General features: G+C 42.8%; 1 protein-coding gene across 3 annotated transcripts in view; it reads right to left on the reverse strand.

Moving 5' to 3' along the window:
- The window catches only part of pam (peptidylglycine alpha-amidating monooxygenase), a 48785-nt gene that overhangs the window by 12169 nt on the left and 21658 nt on the right, over positions 1 to 14958 (reverse strand). For all 3 annotated transcript variants that reach the window (XM_029445247.1, XM_029445249.1, XM_029445248.1), the window contains 4 exons: positions 6462 to 6591; positions 5049 to 5165; positions 4853 to 4925; positions 4226 to 4436 (listed from right to left, as the gene is read on the reverse strand). In XM_029445247.1, coding sequence (XP_029301107.1) covers positions 4226 to 4436; positions 4853 to 4925; positions 5049 to 5165; positions 6462 to 6591 — 531 coding nt within the window. The remainder of the gene's footprint in view (positions 1 to 4225; positions 4437 to 4852; positions 4926 to 5048; positions 5166 to 6461; positions 6592 to 14958) is intronic.

Genomic DNA, 14958 nt, shown 5'->3' on the forward strand with positions numbered 1-14958 from the left:
TACAGACTGGACGGCTAGCTGTTAGCATGCTAACTTCAGTAGATATCTCTGCAACACTAAGCAGAGACATCTTTGACATAATGTCAACACTGTTACCTCTTCACACTCTGTTGAAAATGTTAGTTCATTGTTTTAATGTTTAAACTTTCAATTATACACATTGAATCTTTAAGTGATGTGTAAAACTAGTGAACTATCTCTTATTAATAAATCAGTTATCTACGAGGAAAATACAATATTAACAATTGTATTAGGAATACAAATTTTGAAAGGAAAATATGCTATCAGTATGTAAATTGGAAGTCAAAATTTGGTCTAATTTTATTTTTTTATCCTCTTTTATTAGTCACACACACACACACACACACACACACACACACACACACACACACACACACACACACACACACACACACACACACACACACACACACACACACACACACACACACACACACGTGGAAGTTTTCCTGCTTTACTCTGGAGAGATGTATATAAAGTCAAATAAATGGTGATAGAGACAGAGTTGTCTTTGTGCATTTATTTGAGATCTCAAAGGCACCAGTCCTACAGAGCACTGGTGTAGTCTGTAGGAGGGCACAGATTGAAAGAGGACACACAGACATTTTATACACACTTGGTCCCTTGACTCTAGTGACTGAGTGATAACAGCAGGGGACAGGGGACAAACTGCTGATGACCTATAGAACAATAAAACATCAGTCAATAGGTGATTGATCAGCACATCTGTTATTTACTGTAAACAAGCAATAAACCAAAGATGATCTCTCTGTTAGATTAGTTCCTTTTGATGTTTGTAAGGTCATTCCCTCCAATCTGAAGAACCCAGTCCTGGGAAACTCAATTATTTTATCTTTGGGTATTGTGAAGTAAATAAACTCCTGATTGTATTGTGTCACATTTAATGATTATCACATGTACTCGTCCACCTCAATCAAAATGTATTATTGCACAACATGTATTTCTGCACAAATGTATAATGAGCACTATATTAGTTATGAATGTGAAGCACTGTAGGTTCTCTTCAAAGAGTTTCAGGTCTACCTCCATCCCGTCACAACAAGACTGCCCACCAAGGGGCATAACCGCGACAACATGGACCAATGAGGGACGACGACACCCTTCTGTAGAGAATATAGCAAAATGTTTATGATGTTTTTGTACCACTTTCACTTTTACCAACAGACAGCTAACTGGCTCTTTATTGATTCGGACTGTGGACTTGGTGTGTGAAAGTGTCCTCGGCTGAGGGTATTTTTGAAATGCTGTCATCATCACTTTAAATAAATAAGTATCTTGATCAACTAGAAGTTTACTGGATTCATTTGAAAGACAATCACAGCGCCCTTTGGGCTTCAAAACCCAACAGTATATATACATAGACATTTGTTTCTTGGAGCAACATAGTATCCTGATGTCGTTTCTTTGATAACAGTTATGTAAATACTAAAGCAAATGGCACACCCAAGATTCTTTCTCAGAGAGTTAATCAGTACGTAAATCTAATGAGAGGACCATCTGTGTCCTGTCTTACAATGCCTCCCCCATTATAACAAGAAAAGGCAGTTGACCCTGGCTTGATAAGGGAACTTGTACATTATTTAAACAGTAGACATTTAAATTGCTTTTACAACACACACACACACACACACACACACACACACACACACACACACACACACACACACACACACACACACACACACACACACACACACACACACCTTGCTTAAGGGCACCTCGGCAGTGAACTGGTACCCCTCTGGTACCTCTCAAAAAACCAGTCGACATTCTAAACTTGGTCTGTTCTGTTCAACGCACAGGAGCAGTGGCTCTACTCAGAAGTCTCTCACGGATGGCTGAGCTTCTCACCCTATCTCTAAGGGAGACGCCAGCCACCCGTCTGAGAAAACCCATTTGGCCGCTTGTACCCGCAATCTCGTTCTTTCTGTCATGACCCAGCCTTCATGACCATAGGTGAGCTCTCTTTTCGTCAATGCCCCCGCTGCTCCGATTCTTCAGCCAATCTCTCGCTTCATCTTCCCCTCACTCGCGAACAAGACCCCAAGGTACTTGAACCCCTTCACTTGGAGTAAGGGCTCATTATTATTATTATTATTATTATTATTATTATTATTATTATTATTATTATATTCGGAGTAGGCAATCCACCGGTTTCCTGCTGAGAGCCATGGCCTCAGATTTTTAGGTGCTGGTCCTCATCCCAAACGCTTCACACTCGGCTGAGAACCGATCCAGTGACTGCTGAAGGTCACAGACCGATGATGCCATTAGGACTACATCATCTGCGAAGAGCAGCGATGAGATCCTCAGGCCACCAAACTGCAACCCCTCTCCTCCACGACTACGCCTCAATATCCTGGGAACAAGTCCGACTTACTGCCGAGTATCCGGACACAACTCTCGCTTTGGGCGTACAGGTATTGGATGGCCCTCAGAAGGGACCCCCTCACCCCCTACTCCCGCAGCACCTCCCATAGTATCACCCGGGGGACCCGGTCATACGCCTTCTCCAGATCCACAAAACACATGTAGACCGGATGGGCGTACTCGCAGGCCCCCTCCAGGATCCTTGTGAGAGTGAAGAGTTGGTCCGTTGTTCCACGACCAGGATGGAATCCGCATTGTTCCTCTTCAATCAGAGGTTCGACTTTCGGCCGAACCCTCCTTTCCAGCACCTTGGAGTAGACTTTACCAGGGAGGCTGAAAAGTGCGATACCCACGTAGTTGACTATGGTCCCCTTTTTTGAATAGGAGAACCACCACCCCAGTCTGCCACCCCTCTAGGCACTGTCCCAGACTTCCACACAATGTTGACGAGGCATGTCAACCAAGACAGCCACTCAACACCTAAAGCCTTCAGCATTTATGGATGGATCTCATCAACCCCTGCGGCTTTGACACTGTGAAGTTGTTTGAATACCTCAGTGAACTCCATCAGGAAAATTGACGAGGGTCCCCCATCAGCTTCCAGCTCTGCCTCTACCATAGAGGGCGTGTTAGTCAGGAGTTCCTCAAAGTGCTCCTTCCACCGCCCGATAACCTTCTCAGTCGAAGTCAGCAGGGTCCCACCCTTACTGTACACAGCTTGGATGGTTCCTCGCTTCCCCCTCCTGAGGTGCTGGACGGTTTTACAGAAGCACCTTGGTGCCGAACGAAAGTCCTTCTCTATAGCTTCTCCGAACTTCTCCCACACCCGGTGCTTTGCGTCTGCAACGGCAGAGGCTGCCGCCCTTCGAGCCCGTCGGTACCCTGTCGGTACCCTGCAACTGCAACCGGAGTCCTCCCGGATAACATAACCCGGAAGAACTCCTTCAGTCGGACGGCTTCCTGACCACCGGGGTCCACCACGGTGTTCGAGGGTTACCGCCCCTTGAGGCACCTAAGACCTTGAGACCACAGCTCCTCAATAGCCTCACCATATAACATATGACTCACCATATAACAATAAAACTCAGTTTTGTCAATACATCGCTGACAGCCAAAAATGATCCTTGTAATCCGTAATCAAACTCTTTTCACCACGCTAACAATCTCCAACAAAATCAAACTCACCAGAATCACACACACTGCCTCCAAAATCATCTGCTTCCCACATCCAGTCTGTCAGAAATTAACCTCAGAGCAGACACACGGCAAGCACGCACAAAATTAAAAGACATTGAACACCTCCTGAACCTGCACTTCACTTCCTTCTGCCAAATTGGGACAACAATAACTTTTTCTGCACTTTTTCTCCCAAAGCCTCCAGATTTTTTTGGGGTCTTTTCTTTGCCAATAACGATAGTAAAGGCTGAAGATAGACAGGAAAGCAGAAGAGAGAGGGGGCGACATGCAGAGGTCCAAAGGGCAAATTCAAACTGTTTGTTGGGTCCTTTAGATCGAACCTAGAAATCCATCTCAATCTACTAAAACTTTAATTCAGAAATGTTCTGTTAATCGAGAAGATTTCTGAAGCTGCAGGTGCAAAGTGTACGCAATAGGAAAAACTAGATATTAGACACTAAACACATAAAATGCTCCACATAAAGAAATATCTGTGAATTTCATTTGTTGTTTTTAGTGGAAGTGAAACTGTATTATGTATTGTATTATCAAATTGAAATAAATTTTGTTGCAAAAGCCTCGCTTTAAAACATTCAGGACTGTGGGTATATGTGCGTGTGTAGAGTCAGATTCCTACCTGCACCCCACTCAGACAGGTATTTGCCATCAGCAGAGAACTTTAGTATCCTGGCATTGCAGTAGCCATCAGACACAAAGATGTTCCCAGTCTCAGGGTCCACAGCCACATCGGTGGGCTGGCAGAAGTGGCTGCTGTCACTTCCGGGTGTGAAAGCCTCTCCTAGTGCCAGTAACACTCTGTCTCTGCCATCACTGCTCACTTTTAACACCTGATGAGTGTATAGAAGGGGTCCTGGTTTATTATGTGTTCACACATTTAATCTGTGCATTGCATCTCAATCTGTTTGGAAAACATTAGCATCAGACCTCCTGCTTACAAATGACTTTTAATGGTGTATAACAATTATTAGCAAATCATTTACAAATGTAAATACATTATGTGTAAATGATTAGTTCACCATTATCAGATCATCATTATGAAATGTTGAGGAAATGTAATTCCAGATGTTAAATAATGACCAGAAAATAAAACTAAAAATACATGATTCACATGATGTAAATAATATGCGTACTATATATGCTACACTGTAAATATGTTTTGTTTTTGTAAATCATTGATTGCTTACTTAATATGTTTAGGAAAACTCAAATAATGGTTATAAATGACTGGCTGCCTGCACATTACCTGATGAAGAGCCACATCTGTGACCCAGTAATTATTCTTTTTGTCTGTAGTTATTCCATGAGGCAAATAAAACCTGTAACATCAGAGATATGAATCATTACAAGACAGTTTTCACTCAGGTTGTAATGCAGGATGGAGTGTTCATAATCAGCACTCGCCTTTGTAATAAAGAAAACCTAAGTACACTGTAACTTACATGTCTCTGCCAGAAGCCTTTAAGATGATGCCTTTCACTGGGTCCACAACCAAAATAGTGGACTGTTGAATAGGACCAAGGGACCTCTGCTGGTATTTGGCCTGGCTGTTAAAAGAGCTGAAAAACATTTCGGTTTATAGTTCCAAAGAGAGAGAGAGAGTGTGAGAGAAAGAGAGAGAGAGAGAGTGTGAGAGAAAGAGAGAGAGAGAGTGTGAGAGAAAGAGAGAGAGAGAGAGAGAGAGTGTGTGAGAGAAAGAGTGTGTGTGTGTGTGTGTGTGTGAGAGAGAGTGTGAGAGAAAGAGAGAGAGAGAGTGTGAGAGAAAGAGAGAGTGTGAGAGAAAGAGAGTGTGTGTGAGAGAGAGCGAGAGAGAGTGAGAGAAATAGTGTGAGAGAGAGTTTGAGAGAAAGAGAGAGATAGAGAGAAAGAGAGAGAGTGATTGAGAGAGAGAGAGTGTGTGAGAAAGAGTGTGTTTGAGAGTTTGAGAGAGAGAGGGAGAGTGTGAGAAAAAGAGAGACTGTGTTAGCGAGAGAGTGAGAGAGTGTGAGAGAAAGAGAGTGTGAGTGTGAGAGAGAGTGTGCTTGAGAGAGTTTGAGAGAGAGAGGGAGAGAGTGTGAGTGTGAGTGTGATTGTGAGTGTGAGAGAGAGAGAGGGAGAAAAGAGAGAGTGAGAGTGTGAGAGAGAGGGAGAGAGAGACAGAGATGGGGAAGGGGAGACGAAGATGGATACTGTCTCTGACTGTTTTTTATTTATTTTTTGCTTTATCTACAAACAATTTTGCGACACCCCTGCAGTACTTCCGTAGACCCCCTGGGGGTCGTGGACCCCTGTTGAAAACCTATGATCTATGCCATATTAGCTACATAGATAGGAACTTGCTGCCACCTGTTACCGTCAGCTGACTATCCTCGAGTAAATTGAGGGAGGATAACAAAGCCAACAGGAATGGGTGAATAGTTGGCTATTAAGTATTTGCTTCTCTTAACTAACAACATGATTGTTTTTTATTTTGGCTACATGGTTGATAAAAGTAATGAGCCTAATATTACCAGCTGAAAATGGCAGCTCAGTAGCAGAGACATTATGTGGATGAATTATGTCACTCTGTAACCCTTTTCATCGGTCTAGTTGTTTAGCCAGTGTGATTGCAACATTGCAAACTTTTTGTCTATATGCCCTGGCAAGATTACCAGCCATTGTCAAATGTTTTGATACTTTTGCCCTCAATTATCAACAGGCCCTAAAAAGAGGAAATGTGGGGATGTAATTTAAACCAGATCTGCATGTGAGCTCTCCAGATAAACACATTACATTACATTTAAAACATTATAAATGTAAACATTCCAAGTTCAGGGACTCACAGAAGCCCTGTATCAACAGAAAAATGGATATATCAAAAAGTGAAAGCGACTTACTCAGCTCCCCAGTGATGGTCACCTCTGTGGAAAATGACCAAGTTAGAATCTGAGTCGAGGGCAAGTCCTGACACCTGACCCAACTGGAGAGAACTCTGAGGCCACGCTGAGACTTGCTCCAAATGGTAGTCTACACAGCACGCGCACACACACACACACACACACACACACACACACACACACACACACACACACACACGTTGAGTTATCCTCATTTGTCAAAGGTGATCACTGGCATTCTGGAACTGTTAATAAAATAAGTTGCCCATATCCGTTTCCTTTTTAATGTTCATTACTCATCACTGGCTCAATTGACATTTAAGAGGTCTATGGCCTGGGTTATGCTTGAAAATAACAAATTTGAAAAATGTGTTGGTCGACTTCATCAGAAGGCAAAAGTGTTAATGCTGTTTTCAAACAGCCACACTCGTAGTAGGGTGAAAAGCCGGCCGTCAAAGAGTGACGCAAGACACGATTGTTCTAGTACTATTAACTGTAAGAACCGTAACTTTATGGTTTTCATGGAGACTTGGCTTGACCCTTCGATCCCGAACACTGCCATGACTCCACACGGATTGTCCATTTATCGCCAGGACCAGGCAATAAACTCTGGGAAAAGTAAGGGAGGACGTGTCTGCTTCATGGTCAACAACAAATGGTGCTCAGATGTGGAGATAATTTCTTTGGACCTTATGATTTCATTACTTTATTTCTTTTATGTCTTAAGTATACTGTATACATAGTTGGAGGAGCCTGGATTTTAGATTTTCATTGCCAACAACTACTAGAGAGACTCTCTGCATGTGCCGCTATGTTTAAAGGCAAATTCAGGATTATTGTGAGATGTAAAGTTAATGTATACTAAATAATATCCTATGCCCAGTGGAGGTTCAGTCCATGAATACAAAGGCTACTTAGCTCTCAGCTGTTAGCTAACTTGCGAATCCTTTGAGATGAAGGAAAGCAGCGTGTTGTCTTTGTTGCAGCGTGCTGCTGGTCGAGCTGTTGTTGTTGCTGTTACAGCTTCAGCTGTGTGCAAGACAGAGGAGACCGGTCGCTCCGTTGCTCCGTGAAAAGCTAGCAGGCTGTGGAGAGCCACTGCATTCACTGAACTTGTTTGCTGTGATTAGCGGTGCATGCTAACAGGAAGTCTTTTAGGCAAGTGCTCGCGTCTTTACTGTTACGAGAAGAGTCCAGTGATCAGAGAGACATCCAATGTGGCTGCGGTGGAGTGCTTTCAGGAGGCCCCTCCTTCACTACAGAGAACTGCCTCGTTACAGAGGAAGACCAGAGACAAGGAGGTCCAAGGAGAAAGAGAAAAAGACAGCGAACACATCTCTGTGCTGTATTTTTATCTGCTACATTTTCACATCCAGGTGTGAAAACATTTAGGTGATATCAGGTTGCAGGAAGTAAGGGAGGGCTTTGACACAATGTATCATGGGAAATTAAGTCTTATAGCTATAATGTGATGAGTATGAGTAAAGAGGCCATCAAAAATGTGTTTGAAGGCTAAAAGTAATTAAAGGGGCGTTATGTTGGAAGTCAGATCAGTCTCAATATTAATAAATGAACACAGAAAGATACTCAAATGTATTTTGTTGTTTATATGACTCTCTCCACAACATTGTTTAGTAATACATAAATGTAAAAAAAAGAAAAGTAAATCCAAATATATATTTTGGATGCACACACAAATATTTCTTGTTTTAAACAAAAAAACATTTGGATGTTGTTACATTTAAATATAAACTGTACAGTATATCTGAATTTACCTGCTTTGACTGATAAGTGTGTAGACCAGAAATATATCGAAGGCAGTGGCAGCCAAAGTGCTATTTATGGGAGGTAAGTTCCAACAGTAGTGAAATGATTCTGACTCTTTGAACAGAGATGTTGAAGGCTACAAGAGGTGTATGTCATTGCTCTGCAGCCTCCTGATCCCACGAACACAATTTATTTACTCACCTGCAACCATTCTAATTGAGGTTGTGTAGTGAAATCCACAGATCTATTGCATTTATACAACAGTGCACAAGTGCAAAAGAAAGAAAGTGTAATTTGCTGTCTATATGCACTGTTAGAATATGCCTTGGTCAATTACTTGGTCTGATTTTGCTGTTGTATAATGACATCTCTAAGTTCATGAGTTATGTAATTGGACTGGACATAAGTCTAGGGGTTAGGGAAATGTATCACTAATGAAACATGAACTCTCTGCTAAGTACAGTGATTTCTCCCACAAGAGTCTACAACAAACGGTTCATGTTCAAGTGTAGTGGACGGGGAAACCGTCACTAGTGAAAGAGGAACTCTCTGAGTCTACAACAAAGTTTTAATGAGTTATGTATGGGCGGGACAGACATGTAGTGGAATGTGTCACTAATGAAACAGGAACTTTCTCCTAATAAATACCTCCCACAAGAGTCAATGACAAACGGTTTATGAACTATGTAAGGAAATGAAGTGTCAATCGAAAGGTCAGAGTTCGGCATCTGGTTAGCAAGCATCAAAATAGCGCTAATAGCTTGATCTCATGGCGTTTTTCATCGCGAAAATAAACACATCGATCAGCTGATTTCAAAGATTGCAACAGCTGTTCATGGGCTTTTATCAATGTTACGATGTTCATGATGGATATATCTTTACTGGAAACGATCTATAGGACCTCTGCAATGACACAAGAAGTGATTTTCTTTGGATTATTACTGATTACAGGACAATGATGAGACTTTATAGGAGAGTTGGCTCAAAGTTATGGGTTTGATTGTGAGTTTACTGTACTTGCTGTTGTGATTTTGATTTTTGCTCACTAAATAGACGAGATTCTAAGCTTTCGAACGATATGTGGCATTGCGTAACAACTCCATCATGGCGGACTGTAAACAACACAGGGCAAGATACAACCTCTCTGAAAATGCAAAAGCATCACATGCCCGCCGGCAGGCTGTCCACCCGTTAAGAGGTTAAACAAAAACGTTGTAAAACTCAAAATGTTTTCGATATACCTCCAATAGACTTGTTTATGTAACCTGTTACATAAACCTACCAAATATTTTTTTTTTATAAAAACAACAATTCAATAGGGTCCTTCGACTCTGACGTTATCAGTGCTCGGACCCTAACTATCACAAATGCAAAGTGTTAGAAAGTGAACACCAAGAAAACCCCTTTTGTTTTACTAGTTAATACTTTATTCCAACTTGAAGTGTATTTCAAATATAAGAAATCATCCACACATTGTTATTGTATTATATATATATTTCTTAAATATTATAGGTGTATTAATAGTTATCTGAAAAGCAAAATTGCTGTATCCCTTTGCGGTACTCACTGAGGTGAACAATAGTATCCAAGTTGCTTTTGACCGGATCGCGACTGAACCTGGATTGGTTTAGGATAAAATTGCACAGAGCTCTGCCCTTACACAAAAGTTGAATGACATTGATTTCATTTTCATGCGATAGGTTTTTCAAGATCTCTCCGGGAACCATCTCCTTACCGTGGTGGTTTGTGTGTCCCTATAAACCGGAGAGCTGTGTTGTCTGGAGCCTGGTGCTCCTGGTAGGATCTCCCAAAGCAAATTGGTCTCAGGCGAGGGGCCAGACTAAGAATGGTTCAAAACGTTGGTTCTGGAACCGTACTCCTGGATAGGGGTTGGACTCAGTTGCCCAAGGTGTGAGACGTTGGGCAGGTATGAGGATACTCACAAGTCCCTGGCTGAGCACCGCTACGTTGGAGTTTACCCCGGTGGACGAGAGGGCCGCCTCCCTACGCCTAAGGGTTATGAGGGGGAAAACTCTGACTGTTGTCTGTGCCTATGCACTGAACAGCAGTTTGGAGTATTCGGCCTTCTTGGAGACCCAAAATGGAGTCCTGTATGGAGCTCCAGTAGGTGATTCCGTAGTTCTGCTGGTAGACTTCAACGTGGGTAACGATGGAGACACCTGGAGAGGCATGATTGGGAGGAATGGCCTCCCTGATCTAAACCTGAACGGTCATTTGTTGTTGGACTTCTGTGGTAGTCATGAAATGGCCATAACGAACACCATGTTTGAACATAAGGATGCACATAAGTGTGCGTGGTACCAGAGCACCCTAGGCCAAAGGTCAATGATTAATTTTCTGATCATATCATCTGATCTGAGGCCGAATGTTTTGGACACTCAGGTGAAAAGAGGGGCAGAGCTGTCAACTGATCACCATCTGGTGGTGAGTTGGATCAAGGGGTGGGGGAAGACTCTGGACAGACCTGGTAAGCCCAAACGGGTAGTGCGGGTGAACTGGGAACATCTGGAAGCCCCTGTCCGGGAGATCTTCAACTCACACCTCCGGCGGTGCTTTTCAGGCATCCCTGTGGAGGTTGGGGGCATTGAACCTGAGTGGGCGATGTTCAAAGACTCCATTGCTGAAGCTGCGGTGAGGAGCTGTGGTCTCAAGCTCTTAGGTACCTCAAGGGGCAGTAACCCTTGAACACCGTGGTGGACCCCGGTGGTCAGGGAAGCCATCCGACTGAAGAAGGAGTCCTTCCTGATTATGTTATCCGGGGAGGACTCCGGAAACATTTGCAGGGTACCGACAGGCTCGAAGGGCGGCAGCCTCTCCCCGTGGCAGACGCAAAACAGCGGGTGTGGGAGAAGTTCGGAGAAGCTATAGAGAAGGACTTTTGGTCGGCACCAAGGTGCTTCTGGAAAACCGTCCGGCACCTCAGGAGGGGGAAGCGGGGAAACATCCAAGCAACTGGTGACTTCGACTGAGAAGGTTATCGGTGGAAGGAGCATTTTAAGGAACTCCTGAATCTGACTAACACGCCCTCTATGGTAGAGGCAGAGTGGCAAGGCCATGGCTACCACACTAGAAACATGTGGTCTAGCCTAAGAACTGTTAGACTACAGTACTACAAGTAATATCCAGATGTGTTTAAAAGGATTATTACACACAAGGCACCTTGACCTGAGGAATCACCAGCTGAGCTCTCAATGCCTGTGCAGGTAAACTGGTAGATGTCTTCAGACATTTTCAACTTCTCACTGCTCCAGTCTGTAGTCCCCACGTTTCAAGAAGATCACCATCGTCCCTGTCCCCAAAAAGAACAAAGCACTCCGCCCACTAGAACTCACCTCCACCATCATGAAGTGGTTTGAGCTGTTAATCGGAATCTTCATCACCTCCTCCTCACAGCACCCACTTCAATTTTCTTACAGCCCAAATACATAAACTGACGACACTATATTGATATCAGATTACAGACCCTCCATCTGAGTTGATTTTTGTTGATGGACATAATTTAGTCCACATAAATGTCAATATATTTTATCAATTTTAGTTGTACACATTTTCCAGTTTAACATTATGATCCATTCGAAAATCTACAAGGAAGTTTAGCAATAATCTAAGTGTATCTTTCGTAAATCGATGATCGCAAATTTTTTTAATAATCTCTGTTTGAAACTACAATTAGGAGCGATGTCTCCTGTATTATTAAACTTTGGTGTTAAGGCAAAGATTAGGGTGGTCTATGGGCATTTTCCTTGCTCCCAAGAATTGGCAGCTGCTTACCAAAAGGTTTACATGTTCACCATGGGACATCCATTAACATCTGTACACATCCAATCAGTTACATGCACTAGGTTTGTACTTAAACAAATATGCAAAACAGGTTATGAAGTAATCTTGTCCACACCAATACTGAACATTCAAAGATGTCCCACACTTAATCCAGCAAATAAAATTGTGTTACCCACATGACAGAAAATACAGAGTCAGCAGAGGTGTCTAATATAACTCATGGTGTAGCAGTTGGACAAATGTTGGATGCTATACATCAGCCGAGGGCACTGGCCATTAAATGCCCAGCTCACCAGAAATGATAATGGGACCAGTAGTGTTAGCAGAAGAACCAGTTCCAGCTGCTGACTTGCACTCGCTGATTCAAGCCTGGGAAAAAGCAACGGTATATGAAACAAGTGATTTGATAAAACGAGGGGGTCATTTTGCTGCCACCTCATCGGCACACCTTGATCAAAGATGTGCATGGTAATGACTAATGTTAAGGGGGCAGGTAATCAACAGAATTTAAAACGCATGGTGGTCACTGTATTTGGCAAGTATAGTTGCACTGCACACATGTAATATATATGCAACCTATAACAACAGAAAAGCATTTTCAGCACCAATTTGTCACATCTCACCACTTGATGTTCCATTCAGACATTTCATCATCGATTATGATAGAAACAGTACAGGGCAAAAGATACATGCTGGCTGTAGTGGACAGGTACACCCGTTGAGTGGAAGCAGTACTAACAAAGGGCCTCTACGTGAAATTGGTAGTGAATTCCTAGTTTCTGAGAAGTGTTTCATCGGTTTGGAATCCCAGAGAGAATAATGAGAATAACTAGAGATGATTTCAAAAGCATCAATCAACTGCAGACTAGGGTGTGTATACCATCCACAATCACAGGAAATGGTGGAAAGGGCCAACAACAGTCCAAAATCAAATATAGGCAAGATTTGTGAGGATTGAAACATGAAGTGGATAAAGGCGTTACCATTAGCATTAATGGGCTTTATAATGCAAACTAACGCATCACACAACTAACATTGCATGAAATGCTTATGGGTCGACCCATGCTAGTACCATGATCTCAGAGGCCCATACAAGCCACCCCTCCAGCAGCTTGAAAGATAATTTTTTAACTATGTGAAACACTTAACTGTTATAAAGAAAGCAGAATGGACGTTATCCCTGAGAAAATTCAAGAAAAGTCCAAACCGGTAACTGAGAGTATTTTCAAAAGTTCGTAGGAAAATGGAACAAGCCCAGAAGAGAGTGACTGTTCTAAGTGGTCCTGGCTACCCCATCGACCAATTCATGACAGAGACAGTAACGAGACTATGACTTTCTGTGACACAGATAAAAAAAGCAATCCTTTGCTGAAATACACACGCACTGAATACTCAAGAAGTGGTAGGATAACATTCATTCTGCATGGTTTTAACATGGTTTTAACTAGAGTGGTGAAGGTGTACTTGAGTACGGTAGACAAGGACTTTTTTTGAGTAAACTGACTACTTTTATATAGCGTTTTTCTAGTCTTTGCAAATTGCCTTTAACCCTTTAACACCGGCGACACTTTGCACAAGCGCACTATGGATTAGTGTAAAATTCCAACGGTTTCTGAAAGCTGAGACTCTGCGCTTTAAAGCCAATATGGTTTCATTACGGTAATTTCACTTGCGCCTCTCCCGCAAGCCTGTGAAGCAGCCCCTTTGTTCCCAGCGAATACACACACAGCGGTGGAGAAACGCAGACAGCAGAACGGAGAAACAGAGCGGAGAGGAACAGTGGATTGAATTAAAATGGAAGAAAGATGGTCTGTAAATCGACACTGGTACTGCGTGGTGATTTTTTTAGAACAGTGTACCAAGTCTGTAAGTTTGTACTAGGTGTGTACTTTCTATGCTTAAATTTGCGCATCTTCTTCAAGTAGCCTGCGTCCTAGGAGAGGCTGTGGGGATGGTGGCGCTGGAGATGAGGAGGTGTCCACCAGAGGTCACATTCAGGGCCGTAGAGGGAGAAGCCGTGGGGATGCTGGAGGATCTGGTGATGCTGTCAGAGACCGAAGCCGCTCACCACATCATCAAAGATGGCAGACTGATGGCAGACTGAGGCAGAGAGTCCCTCAACACAAACAAGAATGCAGCCAAAAACCTGGAGAAAGGTAGAAAGTTCATCTCGACTGAAATAACTCCAGAAGAAATTAAGAAGTTCATAGGCAGTCAGTTTTGGACCTGCAGAAGATGAGCGACTTTTGGCGTAAGCAAACCATTTTCCATGGGTCATTCCCTGCCACCGAGTATTATGACCACCTCCACCGGGTCAGACCTCTCATGGAAATGATATGCATGAACTGCAAGGCCATCTACCACCCAAGACAGCACCTTGCAGTCAATGAGAGGATGGTTGGTATCAAGACCAGGCTCAGCATCAAGCAGTTCATGAAGGCCAAGCCAACAAAGTGGGGGCTGAAGTATTTTGTGCTTGCTGACATGAATGGCTACACCATCGACTTCAAGTTCTAAACTGTGCAAGAGGAGCACTGCCTGGAACTGTGAAGACTGTGATGTGGGCCTGTGTCTGCAGCCAGACAGGAACTGTCACTGACAGTACCACCAAGGCCTTTGCATGTGAAGGGAGAGAATTACCCTGTGTGGAAAAAAACGCCTGTACATAGTTTCCATTTTATGGCCTGCTTTTGCACATTTAAGAGACAAAGACTCAACATTTTTACTGTAAATAGTTTTATACTTTTCAAATTTAAGATGAAAAATCTGTTATTCATGTACAATTGCAGTGTTTTTTGTTCACTGTAATAACAGTTCATTTTTAACTGTTATTACACTCTTATAACATGCAATACATTGTAAATAACTGCCAGATATTGAAAGTTCCAGGTATTCTTGAAAAATGGGCAAAAGCACTTACTCACAGGAC

Source organism: Cottoperca gobio, chromosome 12 (genome assembly GCF_900634415.1).
Source record: "Cottoperca gobio chromosome 12, fCotGob3.1, whole genome shotgun sequence".
NCBI lineage: Eukaryota > Metazoa > Chordata > Actinopteri > Perciformes > Bovichtidae > Cottoperca > Cottoperca gobio.